This window comes from Anopheles coustani, chromosome 2 (assembly GCF_943734705.1).
Source record: "Anopheles coustani chromosome 2, idAnoCousDA_361_x.2, whole genome shotgun sequence".
NCBI classification, from domain to species: Eukaryota; Metazoa; Arthropoda; class Insecta; order Diptera; family Culicidae; genus Anopheles; species Anopheles coustani.
In genome coordinates, this window is record NC_071289.1 from 94413574 (window position 1) to 94440491 (window position 26918).

The window sequence follows — 26918 nt, forward strand, 5'->3', positions numbered from 1 at the left end:
TCCCGTTTGAATTTTCATCCAGTTTTCTTCGCTCCTTTGCTTCGCGGGATTGCTGCAGGGAAATGCATCTGCACCGAGCACCGATGAGTGTGGCCACCGTCGTGTTGGTCGGTCGACCGGTGAAAATCGCAAACGATCGAGCGAGATTTATTTGACCAACTCGTTCGCATGTTGGCCGGGGAGAGCCGGTCTATCAATTAATCACCCGTGTAAACAATAATAAGTCGGCTGTGAGTTTTATTTTGATATTGTAAATCAGTTATTGGCCAATTCGAAACGAGAGTGGCGATCGCGATCGTCACGAGTTTTCCAGGGCGCGCACGTCCATCGTGTTGAGCGGACGGAAATGCTTTGGAGGAGGAGTAGAATATTGAAAGAAAATAAACACATCGGTGTAGTTTATTTTTCTTTTCTTCTTCTACTCCCGCTTGGGCCTCGGCGTTTGGCTTTTTCCGAGCAGACGAAGAGAAAACCATCCCCCCTCCGGGGCAGTCATAGTTAGAATAAGAACGAAACGGTTTGAGAAATGTGGACACGGGGGGGACCGGAAGGTTGGTGCTACGAGAGTGGGAAAATTGGAAGTTAGCTTAATGTGTAAGATACTCTCTAGATCCGGTTTTTTACAGCAGCCACTGGTCGGTATTGCTGTTGTATGTGGTGGTTTATTTATTCAACAAACAACCGACACGTCGAGGCAACGAGAGTCTCGTTTCAATCACACCAGAAGAAGCCATTTCCGCTTCATTCCGGGCGTGCCCGTTGTTGTGTTGCCCACCACCATCACCACCACTACCGCCAGCAGAGAGAAAGAAAGAACTCCCCCCAGAACGTGAACCCCCCCCCCCCCCAGGAAAGTAAGAATGTTTTCTGAAACGTGTTCGGTTTTCTTTTCCTCAAAAGCAGAAGCTGTACGAACGAACGAGCGCACGAACGAACCAACGTGATAATTCGCTGCTCACACACACACACACACACGTGGAGCTCGCAAAGGGCCACGTGATGAAACGGACATATTTTAAAAGCAACCGTAGCAGACGTTTCACAAGCAAAGCAAGCACAATCGCCGTGTCCTTGTGCAGGATACGAGCAGATAAACCTCCAACATAATTATATGTACTCGTCCTCTGCTCCTCTGCCAGGGCGCGCTTGTTATCACCTTGCCGTTTTATTTTCGTGTCTGCCTTCCCGCCACGAGCGTTTGTCGATAATTTCATCTCACGTTCGCACATCTCAGCGCAATCGTGTTAACAGACAACGAGCTCCGGTGGACTTACTTATCCGGAGCCGGATATTGGCAAACCACATTCCGCTCTCATATCCTGCGATTCCGTTCGATTCCGCGCAGCGCCGTTCGCTGGAAGTTGCCGCCCAAATGAACAGACCGCCTAACGAGGAATAAATAAATGAAACACAAGCGAACACGAGATAAAGTAACCACCCTAATCGGGGCAAGTAATCCACAGTTTCGCAGAAGTATGTCAACAGAGTTTGCCGCTGACGTGTGGGATGGTGCTGAAAAGATAGCGAGCGAGTGACGAAAGTACGATTGGAAACGGCAACGAAAATATGGTACGACAACACGAGATAAAGTTTAATTTGAAGCGATGACTTGTCGGGATTTATTTCCCTCCCTCCCTCCCCGCCCTTCGATACGGAAAGCGAGAAAATGCCGTCGTGCGTACAAAACACGTCAGCACCGCACAGATCTCCGGGAAAATGGGAATGAAACTTTGCCGGAGCTGGGGTTCGATGTTAAATGAACCGTGAAGTGAAACAAGAAACTGAACGAAGATAATGCGGGATGCGCGAAGAGAGAGAGAGAGAGAGAGAGCGGGCGAAAAAAGGTGAGGAATTCAAGTAGAAACAAAACCCGCCAAAATCGTGAACGAAAGATATGAAGTTCAGGGTTCTATGTTGTTTCTTTTTTGCTTAGGGCTGCTGCGATGTGCTCCCCCGTTCCATTCGATGATTTCCGTTTTCCACAGGACGTGAAGTAATCAAACTTGGCGTGCGGAATATGTCTTCTCTATATTTCGCTTGGAAGCGCAGGGGCGAATGATTATCATTTTTGCGTTAACTGCGCGCCACCGTTTTATGCAAAGTACGCCTTTTTGTGGAAAATGGTGTACGATGTCGCAAAGTAGAGCGAAAAAATTCTAATCAATTCCCACCGCCGGTCGCCGCGCGAAGTCGGGTGGAAAACTGGAGACATTTGCAAAGCGGCGGGCGTCGGTTTTTTGATGAAATCGTCTGCAATGTCTTCATTGAGAGGGCGCTTCGGTCTTTGATGAACCTGCTCCTGCAGGAACTTGCACAGGGATACCGGTTAAAACCCGGGTTACGGGTGAGTTGCTAGTGAACAGTGCGGAAAACCCGTCCCACGGGCCATCTGTGCCATCTGCCGGAGTATCGAAAAATAACAGCGCAAAAATGTACCCGACCAGAACCCGTGCGTCCAGAACAGAAACACGGGTGTGTTGCAGAGAAAGAGGATTCTTTTCTTGCCCCGCGCGCTCGAAGAAGAACCGGGAGGAGGATTCGGCGAGGCGTACAAATTTAATTAAAACGCCCAACATGATGCCACCACAGTTGCCGCGGGGCCAAGCATAACGATTGGGCTGGTTCGCCGGCGTTTGCTTTTTCTCTTCGCTGGCCCTTGTGTTTTCTTTGGGCCGACCTCAGCGTTCTTCAGCGTTCGGTTCGACGTCCGACGTAGCGCCGTTTGGCTTTTCGATTAGACTAATCGCAGCAGGCCGCGTGAAGCAAAACAAATGATGGGGCGTCGAGGCGAAACGGAATCAACGCAACAATCCCGAAGACGGGCGGCACCGGAAATAAGCGGTGGATTTGTTTGTTCACGAGCCCGAGACGTCCTGGAGGAGGAGGAGTGTATCCTTGTGTGAAGAAATCATTTTCTGCGAAAAATCATTTGTTTCAATCGCACCCAGATCATCCCCATCCCGGCAGAACAGATGAGATATTGATTTTGTTCGCTCGCCGCCTACCTTTCTTGCTGAAGTCTTGATCGTCTTCGCTGATGCGATCCGAGCATCGGTCCTGCTCGGAGACGTCGCACGGAGAGAGCTCCGAGTGGTCGTCGCCGAGGTTGTCTCCGCTGTCCTGCATGGTCAGCTTGTGGCACACTTCGAATGCTTGGCCAACGGTCCGAACAATCCGCATGGCTTGTGACTGTGGGAGAAAAAGATGGCGTCGGTTAGTTGGTGAGCGAATGGAATGCCTTGGGAATGCAAATGTAGCTGAACGTAACGCTGAAGTGATTCAAGTGATTCACGCAAACCTTCCGACCCCCACCCCCGCAATTACCTCTAGGTCCGAATCAAGACTCCCACTACGCGGTAAGGTCATGTCGGTGTCCAAGTACTCGTTCACACTGGGATCGTTGCTCGGCTCGGGCTGCTTGGTCGTGCGCACCGAGCTTCTGCCCGCACTGCGCGGCAGTGTTTGACACTTGACGCGCTCCGTCACTTCCTGCGACTCGTCCTGGAAGCAGATCTTCCGGCCGGTGGTGCGCTTTTCCCCATCGCCGATGGAAGCCGGCTCCTCGGGGATGGTGCCGGTCTTCGAGCCGCCATACTCGAGCGCTCCGCCCCGTGGCAAAGTGCTGCTCGAGCCGCGCGGAAGGTTCACGATTGTGCTGAACTGCTTCTGAATGCCCTTCGGTTTCGGTGGCTCCGCCGACGACGGTTCGCCGGAGCTACCCAGCGGTGCACCGGAACTGGACAGCTTTTCCAGCCTCAGCGTCGCCCGAATGATGTTCGGTTCGGTGTTTCCCGACGGCGTTGTCGGTGCGGAGCGTTGCTGCAACTGTTGCTGCTGCTGTTGCTGCTGCTGTTGGGTCGATCGTTCTTCTCGAGAGACTTTACGCAAGGAGGACGTGGCTGGTTGTGTCGAGGCTTGCGCTGGGGATAGCTGTTGCTGTTGCTGTTGCTGTTGATGGTGGTGGTGATGGCCATCCTTTGGATATGAGGCCGATTTTCCCGGTGCTCGTCCTCCCGCTGGCTGCTTTTCGCTTCGGCTCTGGTGGTCGTTGAGGGACTTCGTCTTCGAGGGACGCTGGTTTTCCTTAAAGTATAGTATGTCGTTCTCTTCGTTAAACAGAATGTGCTTTTGGGCTGGCGGTGACGCTGGACTCGGTGGATTGTTGCCTGCGTTTCCTCCTCCTCCTCCTCCTGCTCCACCGCTGGTTCCCGATGAAGATGCCGTCGTTGCTTTGCGGAGTTTCGACTGGACGGGAGCAACGCCCTGGGCGGAAGAACCAGGACCTGCGGAGGTCGGTGGAGCAGGGGGCAAGTCGTCGTCGAGCTCCTGCTCGTCGTACTCGAACGCGTTCCGAGGTTGAGATCGTGTGTGTGACCGCGACGGCACGTGGTGCTCGTAGCTTTGGGAGTAGTCGTAGTACTGCGAGGAGTACTTTTCGTTGTACGATTTCGGGCGTCCTTTGCTTCCTTGCTCGGAGTAGTACTCGCCGTACCGCCCCTGCTCGGGCCCCTGCTGATGATCGTCCCGACCCACGTACGTCATGTTATCCTCCATCGATCGGCTGTACTCGCTTGTTTCGTCAAGCGATCGCTGCCGGAAGCTCTCATCTCCGGAACCTCCGTCGCCGTAATCGAACCGGTACTTCATCGCCCGCGTCGAATGTTGATAATGAGGGCTGGCCTGCTGCTGCTGCTGCTGCGATTGTTGCTGTTGATGGTGTTGGTGTTGTTGGTGATTCGGTGGACCACGTCCTCCCGGTCCCGGTCCAGGCTTTCGCGTTGCTCCCGTGGCCGAACTCATCGGAGCCTGCTCGATGTTGATGGTCGGTTGATTTTTGGACGATGCCTTGTCCTTCTTCTGGCCGCTCTTCCCGGAGCCATCTTTACTTTTGCCCTTCGGCCACAGGAAGAAGTCCAACGAGCTCTTGTCTTTTGCGGACTTGGGGCTGCGCGGTGGCGTCGAGAACTGTGCTTCCCCCCCGATATCACCACCGCCATCATAGTCTCCACCTCCCGAATCGTGATACTGGTCCGCTGGTGCCTCGCGACCTCCGGCGCCTCCACCCGAAAGTGTGCTCTTGCTCGTTTTCCAAACGTCCCCGAGGGTGCTCAGGGTGGACCGAGCTTTTCCCATCACATCGTTCTGCAGCTGCTTGAAGGTGGACTCATTCTTGCGCTTCGTCCCGGGAGATGTGAAACCGCTCTCTTCACCACCACTACTGGGCGGTGCATCCAGATAGTAGTCCTCGGACTTTTGCCTTATCATTTTCACCGCTACCCCGACCGCCACTCCCACCACTACCGTGACGATCTGCTCCACTCCTACCACCGCTTTGGCAACGTCTGAACAACTCGCGAACGGTCGGAAACCGGTCCAGCGGCTCAATTCTCGATCGCCCAATCGATGTAATTGAGCAGCGGGACGTTGTTGGCCTGGCCTCTTTAGTTAGGAATTTCGGTGATCACTTGCACAAGACGACCGTAGCCATGCCTTGTCGTGGAGCGCGGTTTTTCCTGTAGCATCAACTTTTGCCCGGCACTTCACTTCACTTCACTTTACCTTCGGATAGCGTTTCATGCATAAATTCCGTTCTTCTACGGACTATGCAAAGATGGCGACGGATGGATGGATGGATGGAGGTTGACCTGGAGAACCTTTTTAAAAATTCACTTCTTAATTACAAATCGCAACACGCCGGGAATTGTTGAAGTAAGTGTGCAAAAGAAAAACCACAAAAGGGAAACGCCAGGCCCCTTTTGCCTGCTTGCAAACACCTGCATACAAAATTAATGACCGCTGGAACACTCATTCTCTTCGTCTTGTCGTCATTTTTGTCGACGTTCGTTTGTTGCAAAATAAAAAAAAAGTTGGTTAAAAATTCTACAATCGGCTGCTGGGGCACTGTCGAACCTTTCACGTGCACCAGCTCGAAAGTACGAGGACGTGCGCAGCTCGGAGACACTGTGTGCTTGTCGTACGGTCGCACGGAGGCGACTAGAAGAACTTCTCGTCAACGGTAGCGACAAAATGGCGCACAAACCACCGAATGTCTAGTCCATCACCTCCTTCCCGCTGCTGCATAACGTCTCCCGTGCGACAGACGGATGCACCGAAATGCCGAAACCTATTTTCCCGAACGCGTGATCGGATTGGAGGGAAAGGGACACAAGCGCGCTGCTCGCTGTGTAGACATAACAATAAACGGGTTGGCAATGGTAAGGTGGAAAAATGAATAATAATCTATCTCCATCTACCCCTCCACGGCCCTCCCCCCAACTCTGGTTTGTTTTCGGTCAAACCAACCTTCCCCCTTTTCGATGAACTTCTACTCCCTTCGACGGCTCGGTGAAAAACGAAAAGGGCCGACGAATTCCTAGCAGCTTAGCTTGCAGATGCCTTTCGAAAGGATGCATTTCGCAGCGATCGAGGGATTTTCCACTTGCCAGAGTATCTTCGCTTCACTCCTCCTTCTGCTGCTGCTGCTGCTGCTTCGCGCCATTGTTGATAGATTGCTATTTTGAAAATTTGTTGGGACATCCGACATTCGCATGCAAATCGTGAGAAATTCCTAGCCGTGTCGAGTAACGACGTGGGTCTTTACTTTGCGCGGCCACTGGTCCGCCCTTGTCGCCTGTGTCGCCGCCTCAGAGGAAGCTCACGTGGAAATTGCGACCATCAAGCCGCTGGTGGTAATTATTTCCAACCGATCGGCCGATCTTCGCATCTTCGGTAGGGGAGGGGGGGGGGATGTTTTATTTTTTGAGATGGATTATTTTTAAGGTTAGAATTTCAATTGGCAAATGCAGGGAATCCTTCAGCTTGCAGGGTGGCGTCTAGTCTAAAGAAACCGAGCCCGATAATAATGAGCCAGACGTGTGGAACATGCCCCTCTTTCCCTTCTTTTTTTGCTTTGCTCAATCCTTTGTTGATGCATGCTGACGCACCACGAAGACACGACACGACGATGATGAATCGTCCTGGCCGCGGATGGTCGTTAGTAATTAGGACAATATTTTCACGTGCGTGCCATTTTTTACCTGCTTTTCGTGACGCAAGCAGTAGTGTCTGGTTTGTGCAAATCTAGTCGCATCTAGCACAATCTGTTCCAGTTTTTTTTTTCTCAATCGGAAGATGGAATGATTCATAACTGGTTGCGAACGGTTCCCGCGTGTGACATCCTCATTTGCCAAACGCTCAGTAGGAACACGATGGTAAATGAATGGGCCGCCCCGGATCGGAGTTCAATCGGTCACTTGTTTGATTGCGATTGTCATCTCATTTTTCAAACTCGGCAGGCTTGTGTGTACCGTAGCGAGGATAAAATAAATGGCACACATATTTTAACATCGATCAGTCTGGTGGTTCGGAAGAACGGGGGGCAGAAATGATGAAAACTCATCCTTCCCTAGACACCGGGAAACGGGAAATGCATAAATGGAGCCGACGGGAAGGGAAGATGAGCGAACATGAAGATAAAAATATGGCCGACATTAGGAATAGAAATAGAATAATAAAGGAACATCATGCCGACAAGAGACCATCCCCCCCGGCCGTTCCTCTCAGCCTCAACCGGCTTTATCCTTCCTTCCTTCTGGTCGAAGGGAATGAAATATGTAAGATCCATTACACCGCTTTCCGCGCACCTTTTCGTCCAAGTTTTTCCACGGCGTGGCGAAGCTCGGCTCGCTTTCCCAGCACTTCTGCGAGAACGAGAAGGCCGGACTGGTTGTGTGATTTGTGTGTCTACCTTTCCATCATCTCCGAGGTGGCGCTCACAGCAGCACACCTCGCCATTGCACACACACATAAAGCGGGAAACCACAAAACGCGATTCCGTCGGGTATCCGCGTCAAATCCGCTTTTAATTCGCAAATCAAACACCAATCGCCATCCGCGTGTCCTCGGGCGGACATTTTGGGGGGCGGCCGGTTTTCCTCTTTTTTTTTCCTCTACGCTGCGGCAAGCAGAAGAACGGAGGGGGGGGGGGGATCGAACGTTGTATAGGAATGGGAGGAAAAGGGAGCGGACATGTAACTATTTTTAGCAAACTGGGTATATTCCTGGCTTCCTTTTTTTTGCGCTTCGCTTCGCTTTCACTCCTCTCGGACCTGCCTCTCCGGCTATTATTACACCGCTTCCTAAATATTAAACAAACAAGAGCATGCAGGCACACACACACACACAGCTACACATATTCTCACGCTGTCTTGCGATCGAGGGAGTCGGGGGGGGTCGGTCGTCCAAAGCCAAATGAATCCGGGTCGCGGAATCCGACAACGAGAGCCGGACGTGAATTAATAAGTGTTGATCGGGGAAGGGCAAACAAGATCCACGGACATTTTTCCGTGAGGTGAAAAAATAGTAATAACGGCCGATTGGAGTTCCCGGGAGGGGGGGGCACGCTTGGTGGTGAGGGAGGGAGGCTTGGGGAATGTTATTCTTAGCTTACAGAAAAAGAAGGAACCGTCACGTCGTGCGCTTTGCAGACGCCGCCCGAAGACTATTGTAGTAATTATTTTAGGTGCAATCAAAAGTGAACTATTAAATGGAAGATTTATGGGTAAGCAAGGGCGTCGACGACAGCGGAGCGTGTGGTGATGGTGGTGGTGGTGGTGGCAGTGGTAGTAGAGGGGTCCGAAGATGAAGCACTAACCCGAGCCGTGGCGACCTTGGGACAGCACGGGACCGACACCGATCCCCCACGGCTCGAAAGCTGGGAGGATTGTGTTTGGGTGCCGTTTTGAGTGATGTTGAAACAAAACTTCTAATCTGCACCTGTCGGTGGAAAGCGGGGAGGAAACCGTTCACATAACCTCACTTCAGTCGCGAATGATCGAGGAACACTGGATCAGACGCGAAAAGGACATCCGTGGTTGATCTGCACCATGTAATTCAATGTAATTCTTAAGACGATTCGATGTAACTCCTTTGGTGGTAAGAACACCCTTTTCCAGCCACCAGAACCATCACCAGGACATAAAAACGTCATGCAGATTACGACGCACGAGTTTGATATCCACGAAGGGATTAATGAGTTTTAAATTTCGCGTCCTTCAATTGGGCGGAAATTTGTACTGTCGTGTCTCCCGACGCCATTTGGCAGAAATTTGATTCACTGCGGGGTTCCTCCGAAAACATAAGCTCTCAACGGCAGTGCATGTCTCTGAGGTGGAACTTCCCTTGGTTCAAACTCTTGGAGATGTGAATCTTGGTGGAGTAGGAGAAGGAGGTTGGATGGCGCCCTACGCCTCAGTATCAACCCTTAAGGCTAAGGATATCTGTGACGCCATAGGTGTCAATCAACGCGCTGCAGACGAGCCGCAACTACTACGGTTTCTATCGCTGTTTCGGTTCATTCGCAACATCAGCGCGCACCTTGCACCGCGTTTTTTTTGCCTTCTTCTTCTCGTCACCGTGTACTGCACCGTATGACGAATGTGTTTTTCACCGCTACCATTCCCCAATGTCCCGTGTTTGCATTGCCCCTCCGTTGCCTGTCGAATCGAGGTATTTCGAAGGTAAAGACGAAAAAACAAGGATCGGTCCGATTCTCTGGCGCGGAATCTTGAGCTTGCTGAGGTTCTTACGATGCTGCCATTATTCCGATGGCATGCACCGTTGCACCGCGGTTTGCCCACACACATCTCCACATCTCCCCGTGCTTGCTTTCCCCTCCAGGAACTGTCCACCGCCACTGTGGGACAGAGAGTGTCGTCGGTTCGATGACGTGTGTTTCAGCATTGAGCTCGAGGTTCTTCATAATTCGTCAAACCACCGTGGCCCGGCGGAGAGGATGACTTCGAACTCGTACCTCCGTTGCCCCCGTGGCCACTTTTATGGTCCGTGAACGAGTCGCGGCGAACGATGCGTGCCGGCGGTTGGCCCGTGTGAGTGTGTGCAGAAGGTTTTATAATTATTGTGCAACCTCGTTTCTTCGCCCGTTCATTCGTTCCGATTTCGTGTGTGCGATTAATAAATTCCCGGTCCGCCCCGTTTTGTGCGATTACCATTGTGCCGCAACTGGTTACACGAGAACGTCCCCTCCCCAGGAGGAGGAGGCGGCCCAGGACAACCGCTTGGAGACGCACACACACACACCCTGCTAACTGCTGGTGCGCGCGGAGGATGTCGGTGAAATATGGCCACCGAGCGATAACGATGATGATGGGCCGCACGGCGTTACAATGCATAATTTCCTCACGAAATCCGTTCGCGGCATTGGCACTGAGCGTTCGAGCCTTAAATCCCCAAACAGCGCACCGTCGGGATTAACGCTTGTGCGTGTTTGCGACTGTGCTTCTGCAAGGCCGTCGCAATTTTGGATCGTTTCCCAAGCTTCAATCGAGGCAAAATCATTCCAGCCATTAGTCATCGGGGGATCAAAGCAGCAGAGCGCGAGCCGGGAAACGTCGGAATTTCGGATTGGAATGTCAAGCATGCGGTCGGGAGTTCGAGTCATCCGGCGCAGATTTATCCGTAAATCCCAATGCACCGGAGGGTGGGAGTTCGCACTGGGCTGGGAAGAGATTCAACATAAATCGGATTTAATGCATCCCCTTCTGCCCTTCGCCGTCCCCTTTCGCACCGCGAAAAGTGCATCACCAGGCCACTGATTTGTTGGCGTGAAGTCGACGAGATGTGCAGAAGATTTTCGATTGCAGCTCGACATTTATGATGTGCGGAAATTTCACTGCAATCTGCTCGCGTACCAACGTCTGCAGCGGTGGTTCTGGTTATGCCACTGTTCTAAGGATGGCCGGGTGGGAAAATCTAGCCCTGCCCCCCCCCCCCCCCCCCCCCCCACGGCTCCCAAGCAGGCGATGATTATGGGTCGGTTTTTACGAGCATCGTAAACGTGGGCCCTCTCTCTCTCTGTCGATCCTGCCATCGGGTAGTTTGCACGCACGCACGCCAGTAGTACCAATAAAAACACTATACGGGCCTTTGCGTCAAGCACTTTACACAAAGTTAAATAAACCCTGGCGAACGCCTTGCCGGCAAAACCGCCTCCGATCCGACAAACCAGCAGCAACCGGAGGCGAGAGGAAAAAGTGCATATAAATTACAAAACCCTTACAGTCCCAAACCACCATGTCCGGCGGCAGGGCACATCTGGAAATACGGAAACTTTTCCAAACTCCGCTCGCCAAAACGGACGGCCCGGAGAACGGAAGCGGCACCACACGGATGGTTTAGGAGATTCGTCATGCCTCGGTTCGGCTTGTCGGTTAATAGTGTGCTGCAACGGACCGACGAAATGATTTATGGATACGCGTGAGTTTTCACTTCGAGCCCGGGGGAAACTTGCGGGGGGGGTGGTGCTGGTGGTCCGTTGGGGTTTCTCGGACCACATAAAAATGGAATTGAAGCGATCCAACACCAGTGGCGGGCGGGTTTGTTATACCCTTTTTCTAGTGTTCTTCTCCATGTTGCTTGTACCCAAGCGGTTCTCAATTACCGTTTGTCGCATTCCCCGGCGTCCTATCAATCACCCAACCGGAAGAAGCGCGAAGACGATGCGGTGGGCGACAGGACGAATTGCGTCGCTTTCCCGGGAAGGCAGAGGGATGGACCGAATAATTGCCAATTAAATCGTAAAACTTATGCATCCCCATCACGGCTGACGGATTCGCACGATTGTTAGCAGATGGGTAGATTGTAAGCCGTCAACGAAATTCGACACAATAAACATATACCTTTTAATGTACCTCGGAAGCGATTGAAAATTTACTTACTTTTCAGTATACATAGCTGTAGTGTGTTTGAGGTTTAAAGGTTTTGCAGCAGAGCAATTTACAACATTTATTTATAGCGAAAAAGGTTCAGTAGAATCGTTTTATACGAGTTCGCCGTAATCATCGTTTCACGCGCTCGAACTTTATTTAGCGTGGTGAGAAAACATCTTTGAAGGCCTGAAATTAACACAAGCATTGTCTTGAGCAAGAATTAAAAAGTAATCACCGATCTAATCAAAGTTGGCGTAATGGCGTCAGGCGTAATTACTGTGGGCGAATCATCATACATTCCATTGCACAGATTCTAAAACATCTCGCTCCAGTCGGAGTAAGGAGGATTCTTATCAAAGTAAGGGGGCATGGTCCTAGGAATCAAAAATGCTAATGCAGTGGAATGGGCGGTCGGTCACGTCGGGAATTACTTCCAAAACGAACGGGACGAACAAAAATCCATTCGTCAAATCGTTGATTAATGGTGGCTTGGGTGCCCAAAAAGGCGCGCCTAGGCACTCTCGGGGCCAAAATTGGCAATTTTCTGCTGATGCGATGATTGTGCGTTTGCTATTTGATGGTGTTGGCAACCGGCGCAGGGTTCAAGAGGAAAGAGCTACCTATCCGACGAATAACATTGATCCCCGGAGCATCTCTCCCCCCTTCAGGCAGGGATGATAAAAATTTCGTGCCGCAGGGAAGGCAAAGGGAGGGGGATGGTGGTGAAAACCAAAACAAAAAAAACCTCCAGGCCAGGAGGGGAAACCCAATCAAGCCAATCGAGCCCCTAAATTTTCATCCGGACGGCCGCTTGCCCTTGCCGAGGAAATTCTTGTCCGGGAGCGAGAGGCGCGCGCCCGAAAGCCGCTCCGCTATGAACCACAATTTATTTCCAATCCATTTTTCGTCGCCACACTCCAACAAGTTGTGCCGTGGTGCCAGCCAAAGGGGCGAAACAAAAATGCGATTGAAGGTTATTGATGGTGGCCGTCGTCGTTGTTGTTTTTTGTTTTACTCCCGCTTTTCAACCCGGCCGCCGGTAGTCCACCGATCGAACCATCAAAAATCGGTCCATTTCGATGGAAGTTTCGATTGTTTGCGTGCGCCTAGCGCTAGGTATTATGGCAATTAATCACCACATCTCGCCCCCCTCGCCGTGCCGTGCCGTGCCGTGAGTCCCGGAAGAGCCTGGCCGGTTCGCAAAACATGCAACGTGCCTTGCGTTGGCGCGAATAACAGCCCAATAAAACTTTATCTCAACCCGGCGGCGGGGCCACACAAGGGTAAAAAAATCGAACCATATCGACCTTGGGTGTTGCCGGAACCCGATCGAGCGAGTAAAAAAAAAAGGAAAGAAGGAAACCAGATGAGCGCTGCTAAAGGCGAAAGCGGGGGAAACTTTTCGATTTTGTTATTACGATTTTTCACCCAAACCGTTTTCCACCAAGCGTCCGCTGATAGCGCACCGTTCAGCATATTTGTTTTGTTTCACACCGTGTTATTTTCCCCAGTTTTCCGTTTTTTTTTTGGTTGTTGTTCTTTTTCAACGTTGACGCATTTTCCCACGGAGCAACCAAGTGGCATTTTCCCTTCCCCCTTCGGGGTTTTGCGTATGGAGTTTATGGGTGGCTTAATCCTGCTCCCCATCCCCCCTCCCTTCTCTGTTTTCATCTTCCTCAACACCACCCAGTCCATTCCGCAACAGCTGGTCAACCGAAAATAGCCAATAAATATATCCACTGAAGGCAACCCCCGATGTCGAAGAAAGCTGCCACACACAATCGCGGGTAGCAATCAGCAAAGATTAAACCGAACCGAGATCCGAGGAAAGTGGCGGCAAAGAAAAAGAGGTTTTCAATTGCCCCCGGGGCTCGGAAAAGTTTGCCACTCGCCTCGGCAACGTGAAAATGTACACAAGAAAACAAGTTATCCAAAATCCTAATAGGATCATTTTGGGAAGTTTCGTTAATTGAGATCGACCACACGATGCTGGCAGCCTGGACTGGTCCGATGAGATCAAATAAAACACGCGTTAGGGGTCGGCCATGCCCAACTGCTACTGCGATTACTACTGCTGACCACCATACGTTCAAATCCTTTGCGGAATTGTTTACATTGATGGATACAGCACACCGTGTTCGGTGAGAAAAAGGCGAAGATTTCCACCCTAACCCCCCCCCCGCCTGTTGCTTTGTTGTGCACAATCGATGTGAGTTCTGTTCTATATGCTTCGAGCAAACCGAAACTAAATCATCCGATGGAGGCGCCCGGTCATCCACGAAGCACAAATGTGGCTGCGGTCGTAATCTAGCGTCGCGCCGACGGGTTTATGATGCGCCGAAACGATCCATCCATCCATCCAACCGACCGTATATAATGGTGCTTGCGTGTAAAGTTGGTGCGACATCAGGAACGCAGCCGTTGCCGAATTATTTACGATCCCGTATCAAAAAATCCCGCCGCCTGTGAACGGAATCGCTCGCGGTTAGGGGCTGCTATATGGCCAGCTATTAGGACGCCGTCGTCGTCGTCGTCGTCGTCATCGTCCGGTTTTCATGTCCCATCATCTTCTCCCGGCATTGGAACACCTGATGGCGTGTTAGTCGGAATGCCGATCCTCCATTAACGCTGATGGGAGTGATGGGCATCAGCACAATGGATGGTTTATAATTTTATTTCTACTCTGATGAGATCGACTCGCGACTCTTCGACCTTCTCCGGGGAGTGGAATGGGAGCGATCGAGTGGAGGCCGCTTATTTTTGATGGCCACTAAGAACTCTCTGCAAGGTGAACGTAATAAACTCTTCGTTCAAGGATAAAAAACACTCCTGGGAGGGCCATTTTCTTGACATTGATCCATAAGTGTACAGTTCGATAAAAAATCTATGTTATTTTCCTCCGTTTCGTTAAATGATCTATTTTTCACAATTTGATAGAACTTTATGACTTTATGTGGTGTGGAAAATAAAACTTTGGCGGAGTTCTGATCATTTGTTTGTTTATACGACTTTTGTGTTTGGTCGCTTAAAACCCAGGTTCACTGAACGGACGGTAAATCCAGCGCATTCCGCTGCGAAGTGCTTTTTTCCGTTCGTTGTTGTTTTTAGTTTCGTACAACAATCGTTCGCAGGGGTGGAAAATCTACTCCTTTCACACTATCCCGCTTTCGAGGCAGTTCAGTATTCCTAGATCCCATATACAACGCGGGACACTGTACGATCGCGATCGTGCTCGTAAGTGTACGCTTGGAGGGGACACCGAGCCAATGTATTCTATTTGGTGCGAAAATAAATCATCCCAAGAGTGGTCAATTCGGACAAATAACCAACGGTTGGTTTGTGGTAAAGAAAAACCACGATGGAGTGGAGGGTGGGGAGGGAGGGGAGGAGTTCCCTCGACCGTCCATTTTCACCGTCGCGTAGTGTCGCGTCCATTTGCCGTGAGGATCTCGTGGGAGATTCGATCGTGTTCGGCTTCGGCGAACGAAACGGCGTTTCAACCCAAACACTCGACATTGAAGACGAGCTAGTGAGAAGGTAAATCGGCGTCAAAGTCGGGCGAAAACACACACATACACACGCGCCCGCGCGGTAATGTGGAAGAAAAACTGTCCAATCAACAGACCTCCGGTCGCTCGGACAGGTCGTCGTCGGATGTGTGTACGTCCAACAGTTCCACCGAGGAAAAAGAGTCCTCGAAGCGGTGTATTCGGTTTCCTTGGGCCCGAACGGCTAGTGAACGGTTTCGCATCGTCTTCCGATCTTGTTCTTCTTTCCCGCCCGAAGTTTTTCCTACCTTTCCTGAGGGGCCGATGATGTCTTTGCTTTCTAAATCCGGACGCCAGTCGCGGTAGTCGGGTCGGCACTCCAAAGGCACTTGAACAATAATTTTCACCCTCTCAAGCGATGCTCGCGGCAACGGCAACAGCTAACGGCAGCAAATCATCTTTCCCAAGCCGCTACATCTTGGCCATGTCAGCTGCGGACACCTCGCCTGCTCTCCTGTGCCGTGCAGCGCGAACCTCGTACCACGACTCGTATCGGGCCGATTCTGGCCACAAACACGAGTGCAAACCCTTTACACACCTGTATCGAGTGGAAGGATGCCGGAACCGTTTAAGTTTTTCTCAGCTATATGTTCTTTCTTTCTTTTATCGACTGTATCGATGCATGGCTTCGTTTTTTCCCCTCAAATAAGGATCTGGAATGATCTTTTAAGGTTGTTCGATATGATTCACTTCCAATTTCAGTCAGTACTTTGTTGCTCTGTAGTAGCTCTCAAATATGCTTATGAAAAGCGTAAATATTGCATTCGATTGTATCAATCTTACTTTCTTTATTTATCTGTAAAAGCAAAGCAAAAGTAAAAGAAAAAGCGCATCCCAGCCTTTACGGTACCAAAATAAAATACAATAAAGACATTTATCTTTATTGTTCCAAGAAAAGCCACTGCAAGATTTCATCAAGCATCGCCGATATTCGCTCTTGAGCAGTCAGCATCCGAGGAAGGGAAGCGCATTGATCACAAAGAAAAGTGGCTGGATCCCGCCGTTGGTGGTGGCCAGAACGATTCTCAAAAGCCTTCCCTCCCCTTCTCCCACCAACCGACACATCCATCCGACCGCCGTTCGGCTCTTCGGCGTGATTCTCGCCCACACATTCTCGCGACAACTCTTCCCTTGAGACACACCGTAAGCAGCTTCGTTCTGCTCGTTGATGTGGCAAGGGTGACAAGAAAAAAAGGCAGACAAAAAGGAACACCATCCGCGGTGGAAGCTGCGTTGCCCCCGTTGGCGTGTTGGTCCATCCTTACCCCCCCCCGCCAGTGGGAAAATCCGGGGGCGCCAAATGGATGGATGGGAAGGCTGGGCGCGAAAATGTGCGAGAGCTAGGAGCAATCCACTTGATGACTTTGAAATTTATTCATTTATTTTCCTCACTTCAGTCTTTTTCCACTGATTTTATCGCCGTTTTTCTTTTTTGTTGTGTTGCCTGCTCGCCTGCTCCCTTCCGAACGCTCTTTTCGAGACACGCTCGAATATGTTTTGTCCCCCCGCCACGCCTTGTGGTCGCCGAGAGGTACTATAATCTCTCGATTCGCATCGCCGCGTCCTTCCTGCGCGATCTCTATCCCTGCCGATTGTTTTGCGCTTCTTCAGATTTTGGTACTTTAATTTTTCTCGAGCCCCACACTAGTGGTAGGTTTTGCTGTTGCTCTTCGCGCAGAAATCAAACCGCACCACTTTGAAATTGAGCCCCTTGTCCGGCCCTCCTGAAGCACTCGCCCCTCCTGCGTAGCGTTGTGTTTTTTTGCAAAGGAGCTGGCGGTTCGTTTTTTTCTTTTTTTGCAGTGATTTTCCTCTCTGTTTTCTTCTGCCGTGCGGGTGCGCGCCGTCGGTTTGTTTTCTGCTGTCGCCGATTTGTGGTTTTTACGTATGTTTTTTGGTGTGTTTTGTTTCGGTACTATTTTTAAACATTGGTTTTGATTTTTATCACTAAAGAATTCCACAAACCAACCGGGAGGACGTAACGAAGCAGAGAACGGAGGAAGGGACAAAATATCCTCTGGGCCCAGGTCTGGTCGTTTGTGGACGACAATGAGCCGGGTATCGCGCGGTGCCCGTCGGTGGTGACTTCCTCTGGGACTCAACACACACACACACATACACACACAAGGAATAGCTTGATCTCGGCGACAAAGACAAAATCACGACCTTGCCCGCAACTAAACTGGCCGTAACCGTAACGAGCCAACGCCGCGCAGACCAGATATCGATTGGCCAAAAATGCTGCACAACAACGTCACATGCAATTCGGTCGGTTACCAAACACGGTGGAGCACGTTTTGTGTACCAAAAGCGATCGAAAACCAGCCACACAAACACACTGGCACACTAGAGCGACACATGCGGGAGATTTAACACGTTTCGATGATCGTATTTTTCCCCCATTTATTTTTTCTTGACGAAAATGATGACGATCTTTTTTCCGGCCGACCATTACCAAACTGTTACATAATCGAACGGATTATTATAATCTATGTACGGAATCACACTCACAAACACACTACCACTGTGCGGCACACAGGCACAGGAGGAGAACAATTCACCGAAGGATATTCTTTCACACATTATTCCGCTTCGATCGATTCGGGAAAGGTCGATCGAAACCGATGACAGCAAAGCAACATTCACGTGGTACCGACGATCGTTAATGCATGCGTTCGCAACACCAACCTGGATGCAACAGTTTCCATTTCCGTTTTCCACCCCTGATTTATCTAGGAGGCCATTTTCTTTTTTCCCCACAATTCCGAGCGCCATAACAATCGATCGATCGATACCGCCGTCGTCACATCACTCGCAATATTTGGCTGCGTTCGGTGTCAAAAGCCATCTGTCAGCCGCCTGACAGCGGGTCATGTAGGTAAAACAAACAAACAAACAAACGAACACTATCGCTAAACGGCGATCGATTGTTACCAGTGGAGAGGAGAACGAGCGAACCAAAACCGAACGACGAACGAGATTCGATTTCCGGGGCTGCAGCGCAGCGACGTAACGGTGTGTGCGTGCGCGGTCGAGCTCGAGGATCGATTTCGCGATGATCGTGATTCGTGACGGTTCCGACGCAACCGCGGGCCGGAGGATGGTCAGGATATTCGCGTGGAGAACAGGCCAGTTAACCCCAACGGCAGCACACGGGTGTTGCTCTCGCTGCTTATTATGCAGAACCGCGTCCGATGGATACACCACACGCACTGAGCTGCCGCCTGATCGCTGGCCCAATCGTGGTCGGTCTTTCGGACCGACCGGAGCAGCACCGAAGACGATCACGCTGGCGACGATGACGACAACGCCAACGACAACGACCACGACGACGACAACGACCACGAGGACGAAGACTAAGACACATTGACGACGAAGCTGGCCGCTAGGTAGTTTGGGTTTTGCATGGCTCTTTTTTTTTCCTACACTCCTCCCCCTACTCGCCCGCCCGCTGAGAGCCGGCGTTTGCCCAGATTTTGAAAAGCAAAATACTGAAAATCCAACGGAAAAACCGGCCGCAAGGTACCCGCCGCGCGCTGCTTCGTCTTCGAACACACTCAAAGAGAGCTTCAATCACGCCGGCCCCGACGTATGGTTATAATTTTAAAATATCTCGCTCCATCTCGCTCGCTTCCCAGAAGACGGGATCGGTGGGGGGAGAGGGGGGAGCGGGACGTGGTGGCCGGCCGTTTAGTAGACGTCAATCTTGCACACAGGGTGGAATGGGGATTGGGAAGGGAAGGGGGCTGAAGGACAGGAGCAGCAGTAGCAGCATCTTCAGCTGGTCAGTTTTCTCGGCCACAGTTGATCCTCCTCCTCCCCTCCCCCCTGCTCCGATCCGATAGTCGAACGTTGATCGAACCCCGGGGGACGGGGAAAACATCCTATTTCTCTCGCCGTACTTCACTCATTTGGAGGTGGTTTGTTTTTCATCTCATTTTCCCCGTTCACACTACTTACATTTCCCTTTCTTTCCAATGCGAATTTGCGATCGTGGCAGTGTTGGAAAAATCGCGGCACTACTTCTATTTCCCTCTTTCGTTTCCATCGTCCTCGAGACACTCAAGCACGGTTCTATAGTCCTGTTTTCCACGTCTTCATCATGCCGTCATGGCTTGGTTCGCTGCTGCGTGTGTGTCTGTAGAAGAGTGTTGTTTGTGTGCTTCATATTTTACGATCATACGCTGATGGTCAGTTGTGATGTCACGCCCCCCTCCGTCTTCCTTTCGTCCGCTCAACGCCGAACATCCACGTTGTCCGTGCGAGCAGGATAACATCAGCACCCCGAACCCGAACCTTTCCTTCCAGAAGAGGACGCCAGAGAAAACCAGTGGTGGACGCGGGAGTATGGAGAGATTTTCTCTAGTTTTCTCCAATCAGTTTTCCTCAGGGTGTTGCTACACAAGCGAATGACAGAATCAGGAGAAGATTCGATCGGAACGGATCGGTTCGGGTTGGTTCTCCCGGATTCTCGCCGCTGCTCTGTCGAACTCTGCGCGCCGACCCGACCAATGCTCCTGGTCGGTTTTCCTGGGCAGCTTTTCTCTCGCACCAGTGTTTACATTTTCGACGATCCCATCGTAGCAAAGTAGTTGGAGTTGCGCCATTCTAACGGTGCGATGTTGCAATTAACAGGTACTGTTTAACTGCAGTAGATTAGCTCCCCTGCGTTGCCCAGGTCGGTTTATGTCCTGGCCTGGCACGAAAGGCCGAGCCGACTCGACCATTTGAAATATATTGGCTTTTCCGTAAATGATAGGGAGGGGGGAGTACTGGCTCAACTCAAAGGGAAAATGTAATTTGACGTTTGAAACGAAATTTGCAAACACAAGAGTAAAGAGCAAGGACCAGAGATCGAAGTTGAGCTATCACTCGGATGATAATGATAAGTGTCGACATTCTAATGTCTCATCGTAAACCCTTATTGAATGATGTTGAGGATATGGAGCATTTGTAAAAATAAATTTATTTCTACCACGACGCCACACGTTGGACGGGGTCTAGCAACATCTCGTGAATAATGCTTAATTTATATTTGTCTCAGTCGAATACTTTGTTCCCCGCAAACCACCATCTTCTTCGTCCGCAGCTTCGTTCTTTTTACGTTTTCGATGATATTTTCGCTGACGATGTCGCCAGACGAACGATCAGCAGATCGGTGACATTAGCTCACTGACAAAATGCAGACAAACTCCGATTGAAAGCGGAGCGAGATAGATTGCTGGCGGAGTAGGGCGGGGGGAAGGTGAGGAGCGATACGTTCGGCTCCTCCCACCCCTATCCCCATCCCTCCATCGAATGATTGAAGCGCGTGGAACCTATCATAGCTCATCACCCCGAATGAGCGTCCACTTAAATTTATTTGCTCACATTAAGTTACCAACGTCGATAGGAAAATAAAGACTGGGTACTGCTTGCTACTTACGCTACTTCTTGCCGAACTTGGTTGGTGGGGAGTTGGAAAGATGTGGTGTCCCCATTTTATTCTGTGCTATCGTATTTCGAGTTAGTACTCGCCTTAGAGCAGGCAAGTTTGTGATCAACAAACCCTATCGCAACCGTTGGTAGATTATTTGACTTACAGGAATCAGAAATATTGTTTTTATGAAAAATTCAGTACGGCCAGATTGTTAATACGAATAGAAACACACGCGCACAATGCGTTTTCACCCATACATCAGGGTACGTTAATCAAACGTTAATCTGTCAAACTAAATTTAACGCTTCGTTATCGTTGCATACATTAACAAGCCCAGCTTCCGTCTTCGAGCAGGTTGCGCGTGTGTGTTTTGGTGCTGAAGCGCAGAAGAAAGAGGAAGGCCGAACGGCTCAGGTTCAAGTTGTGTCTTTGGCTTGTCTGGCGATTTTAAACCTCGTCCATCACGATCATCATGCTCCGCTAGAAAACACCCCGAAGAAGACTGCTCCCCCCCACGATAGTTTGGTGGTATCTGTGGCCGACGTGAAGCGACGCCGGGATTTGTCATTCGATCGTTGACAGTTTCTTTTTCAGTGATTTTAAAATTTGTTTACTCATTTACCCCCTCCCTCTCCGTCGAAACCTAACCAGACAGCGCACAGAAAAGCGACGACGATCAACAATGCGTCTCCATTCAAATAAAAACGTTGACGGTGGGACGACTGATGAATTCATCAACGATCATATAGTTGAGGGAAATTCTTGATCACCCAAACTATGTGCGTGTGTAAAAGTGTGTTTGATGTGTCGTTTTACGCTGCCACGATCGATCGCGTTTGTTTTCTCAAGCACCTTAAATAAACAAATCGTTAAAGGTGTGACTCGCCAAAGGTGTGCCTTTAGCAATGAAGATATTCTTTATATATATATTGTTCAACACTTTCCATAGTGGGTTCGATGTTTGTTTAAAAATATAAGGAGAAAATAGATATACGAATTCCGCTGTTGGCCCAAATGGACGGAAGCGTGTGCAGAACCATTTCCGCTTCGGTTCGTTTGAATGGCCATGAACCAGCGTACAGTTATCCACACTGTCACCTTCAAGCTCTTTCTCTCCAAGCTTTGAACTTCCAATCAATTCATCTTTTCACTTCCTCTTCACTGGTCAGATGTGACTGCATTCCCTTTCTTCTGATACTTTATCTTTTCAGAGTCTAGGGGTTGCTTTTCTTCACTCTTTTACAAAAAAAAGTGGCGTAGTAAAGTTGAGAAAACCGTCATACAAGCAAGTCCACCATCCACAGAATGGCGACCGTTTTGATGCTCCACTGGAACTAACGTGCTTTGATGGTTGCTTGAGGCGTGGGATTCGCCACGAGCAGCTTGACATTCACGCCTTCTAATGTGACAAATTTGCCAAACATTCCCTCAGTGCCGTCTGGTGGCAGTTGACAATCCGAGCAAGAATAGCCTGCCATTCTGTATGCTAATCTCCGTCATGTTGTGTTCGATCGGATGCCCACCGAGCGAACACCGTCCCAATATCCACCCAAGGCAAGGAATGCAAATGTTCCAAACCAGAACGTGCGTGACATGATGCGTGATTATCATTTAAATGGCGTACTCCTCTATCCCCCCCGTTCCCAGCTGCAAATCGCCAACAACGACACTCTAACTCGTGCGACTTGCTGCTCAAAAATGGCGCCGGTCGACTACTGAATGGGAAAGCGAAAGGGGGGATGAGTCAAATACGTTGGAAGCGAACTCCATCATAACCGGAAGATGTTCGATTGGGTGCCGGAGACGCCACACTTCGGCGCTTTTCGGGTGGCGCGCTGGGCGTGCCAGGAAAATTTAATTAACTTCAACCGAACTTGAAGCGTTGTGCTGAGTGTTGTTATTGTTTTTCCAGCGGTCTGGAATACAAATAAACGTACTGGCTATTAATTTTCAAAATGAATAAATCTGTAGCGGGCTGCAGATGAAGAGGGAACCTCTTTTTCCCTCGCTTTCATTTCCAACCGCCTTTCCAAATACTTTGAATCTAAAATACATTGTTCATCAGTTCCCTTCCATGTGATTTCCCAACCTTACAGTCATCAGTTTTGGGATCTTTACTTTCCAAATACGGTCGACTCCTTGCATGATAAGAAGAGATTAAAAAGCTCATGATACACAATACTAAGTGCATGCAGTTGTAAGCATTCCGGCTTATTGGAGACGAAACAAAATCGTCTGTGAGTATGTGTGTACGTGTGGGAACAAAAGCAAACCAACATCACAAACCATACCCTTTTCCGGTGGTGAAGTTTGAGACTTTCGCGGTCGAAAGCATGGAGCTAAATTACCATTAAATTACATCGCATCTCCACACGTTGTCGTCTCGGTCTCGGTTGACGTTGGGGGAATCAAAATAAACATGATGACGCTTGCGTGACAGAAATCGCACCTATGTTTCATTGTGCTCTTTTCGTCTTTCCAAAGTAGTTGAACTGTTAGCTTCATCGCAAGCTAGGAAACTTTATAAACAACTCCGCCGAGGACTATCAAGATTTAACAACACTAAAGTTTCTCCGGTTGTATAAATGTACCATAGTGGATTGTTTTAAGATTTTTTATTTTAAATCACTATCATCTCCGCTACCCAGAGTGTTTTAGAACAAAACAAATGTGATAAATAAATTTGGAAGAAATGTTCATAACAAAGCTTTTCGTTTTCCCTACACAAATGAATCAGGCTGTTGCAGTTGCAGATGTCTTTCCACTTTGCAATCGTTCGTGAGGAAAGTAATTCCACATCAGAAAACACATTGCTAAGGGTGGTGCACTCGAGCAAGAGAGGTGGTGTACACCACCCGCTTCAACCACACATCCCACAAGGGTGGGTGAGGAGTGGCCAATTAAAACAGCGTTGATATCATCGCAACGCACCAGCATCCATCCACCTGCCGACCACGAACAGAAACCGGTTCCCTACGAGCTGTGGCCGGAAGGAAGGCGGAAGCAGCGATTAGCGTTCCATCGCATTCCACTGCGGTGCACCTCATCGCATTCGAGCGCGGGATGAATGAGTCACTCCGGCATCCATTGTGGAGTGTGCGTGTATGTCACTAACAATCATTTGCAAATGAAGGCCTATTATGGCCGTACGGGATCCGGTGGTGACGGCGAATGATTTTGTAGAACCTCGCATGAAGCATCACCGCATTTCAAACGTGTCTAGTGCGATGGTATCTCTGACGAGCTGACCGGCCACTCGTTTTCCAAAAAGTCTCAACGCACACACGAATTGTGTCACCGATAGGGGACTTTTTGGACACCGGATGGGATGGGAGTTTTCGAGCCTTCGAAAAGCAAACACTTCGCTCCCGTCCCCGTTGTAGAGCGAACGAATAAACATGCCCGCTCTTCGGTCCCGCTCTAACGGAACTAGATGAAACGGATTTTCAATGCCCAACATGTTTGGTCACCGGATATTTTGTGCGATTTATTTGCTGTCACCGAAGGGCAAATATAAATTACCGAAAGCCTCCCGGCACAAAAGGGAATATCATACCGTGTCTTCTAGCACGATTGAAAATATAGTTCGGCAAAAGGGAAGCCAAGGGAGGCCTCTTGTGTGTCCCCGGAGAGCATACATTCAACACCTTGAAATGGAAACAATTCCTCCTCCGGTCGGCTGTTGGGCGGCGGGCGCCTTCGAAAGATAAGAAAGATACAAACACCCGATTTGGGGCTCCGAGTCCCGAGCCTTTGGTACCGTTTTATGCTGGAGGGCAACCCTCGGAATCGGAGCCCTAAACGATGCGACATGCGCGTTTGAAAGTAGGTAAAAAGTCAACGACCTGCTAACCGTATAATACACACCACCACGTGGTGGTGGCTTATGGTCGTGTCCAATGAACCCTCTAAATCCGATGGTCAAAAACATACCTTAGGCTATTCGTTGTGAGCCGGATATCAATTAAGTGAATGCAATCAGAACATGTTACGTTCAGCTCGAGTTCGGGTTTAGGATGATTTCTACATTTTCTACGCAGGAAGTTTGACTTACCTTTTTGTTCGTCTTGAAGACGCAACACTTGAACACGTCGCTACTGCCATCGCGTGCGATGTAGCTGAAGATCTTCAGGTCGTTGCTATCGTGCGAGACGTAGAATATCCGGTAGATGGGATGGCTGAGCAGTTCTATCTCCAGCGGGTCGTTCCACTGGTGCTGCTTTTTCTGCGGGCGGGAAAAGGACGCTAGTAAGAAAGTGCAATGGAGCGGGAAGGAGGTGGAGGTTGATTGCTGCGAGTAATGGATCAAACGCCGAATCTTGACAACCGTTCAGGGAAAGCCCATTGATGAACGATGATGATGGAAATGGGTTCCGGCGTTACCGAGGAAGGGAGCGAAGTCGCTGCCGCCGGTCCTTACCTTTCGTCTCTTCCGCTTCAGGCACACGCGAACACCTTCCACCGAGATGCTGACGGTGACCTTCTTCTTCTTGCTGTTTTGAACCTTACACTCGTACTATCGATGGACGCAAGAGATTAGGTTTTGGGGGGTGGTGGGCGAAAGAAGAAAGAAAGAAAGAAACCGTTAGATTGGATGCTGCTGCAACTGCAGCTCGAAATGGAAGCGTTCCACTTTGGCCGATTGGCTCACGTTCCACGAAAGAATTGGTCCCCTCCTGCACTTACCCGTATCCTTCGCATGGCCTGAACAATTTCCGTCCGATTGCTAGGCCTCGGTACGACCTGCCATCCGATCAGCTGCAACGAAAGGCGGAAGGAAAGAAACATTACAAAATTAATCATACTTGATTCTTTTGAGGTGCAGCAGCCATCGAGCAGGGCGTAAGGAGCAAGGGCGGAGGCCTCTGGACCGCAATCGAAAGAAGCCCCCCGGGGGGGGCGTACGTCCTACCAGTTGCACTGGCACTTTTGCTAACCTTTGCCAAATCAATCATCGATAGCGCTTGCTAATCCTCTCAACCCCGAAGACCCGGTGTGTCCCTTCCGTCTCGATGTCGGAGCGGTCGACGTAAGGTATTCGCAGAGGTAAATGGGGACACGTAGGAGACGGTTATTAACCCACGCGCCCGATAGTGTGTCCAATCAGCCACCATCTGAGCACTAGCTCTGAATTCTTTTCTTCAAGCCACCACACACCTGGGCAGCTACACGATGGTGGGAAATTTTTACCCCAGTGGTTCGCATTGACGTCGGGACAAAATAGGACTCCGATGAGTCACCGCCATCCATCCATTCACCTCCCATTATTGGGTGGGAGATTTCGAATGAATCATACACGCTTGAAAAGGTGAATTCCAAACAGCCGTTTTATGGGCCGGAATGATGCCTGCTCCAGGGTTTGCGGCCGGAAGAACATCTTCCGATAAAGAATCACTACTAATCCAGCCTTTGAACTCTTCCGCCTTGGATGAGCAACATTTTCAACCGGGTTGAAATTGCTTTTTCTTGCGAAAGCTCTACTATATTGAAGCATAACATGAAATTAAACGGAATCCTTTACCCATACAAAAACCTTTCTGTCAATCAGTTATCATTCGGTATGAATTCTGAGCTCTGGAGGGACCACAAGTAAAAATGATTGATATGGAAATCGTTGAAGCGACACAATTCCCAAGTTTAATCGTTTGTAAACCATTTATTTCGATCCTTGGGTGACGCGCTGTCATGTCCGTTGCAAGCGTCTTTCCGAAAAGTGTATTCCACAGTCTCCAACGACTGCCCCATATTACAAAGTAATAGTCGCCATTGATTGTCATGGCACACCGGGACTCAAATTTTCCCTCTTTTCCTGACGAAAAGAAGAAAAATAACCATGAATCCTACGCCGTGTCCGCCCAACCGGCTAATCGTCACTGAACCGTAACCAATAGAAAATAAAACTAAACTGCAACCCACGCCTAATGTCCGGCCAGCTGCGAAACGGAGAAAGAGCGGAACCGAGCCCGGGACCCCAATTCCGGATGGACGCAGTTGTTTTCACCCGTATTTTGCCTTCTTTTCGATCGCAGCAAACCGACGCAGGACAATAATTGGAATCTCTTATCGCCCTCTCTCTTTCTCTCTCCCTCTCTCTCGGTCTAGTTGGTGAATATTCATTTTTCTTTTCCCAAACCAATGTTTGTTTTTGGAAACCAATTTTCCCTCATCAATTGCAGCAAATTTCTATATGGAACAGCTTGGTAGCTTTTAGGAATGAAAATCATT

The 26918-nt window shown here is 49.9% G+C and overlaps 1 protein-coding gene across 1 annotated transcript in view; it reads right to left on the reverse strand.

Annotated features, from left to right (window-relative positions):
* The window catches only part of LOC131262576 (capon-like protein), a 49566-nt gene that overhangs the window by 8610 nt on the left and 14038 nt on the right, over nt 1-26918 (reverse strand). Inside the window, exons 2-5 of the mRNA XM_058264618.1 lie at nt 25380-25451; nt 25114-25209; nt 24748-24912; nt 3006-3189 (exon numbers count right to left, since the gene is read on the reverse strand). Coding sequence (XP_058120601.1) covers nt 3006-3189; nt 24748-24912; nt 25114-25209; nt 25380-25451 — 517 coding nt within the window. The remainder of the gene's footprint in view (nt 1-3005; nt 3190-24747; nt 24913-25113; nt 25210-25379; nt 25452-26918) is intronic.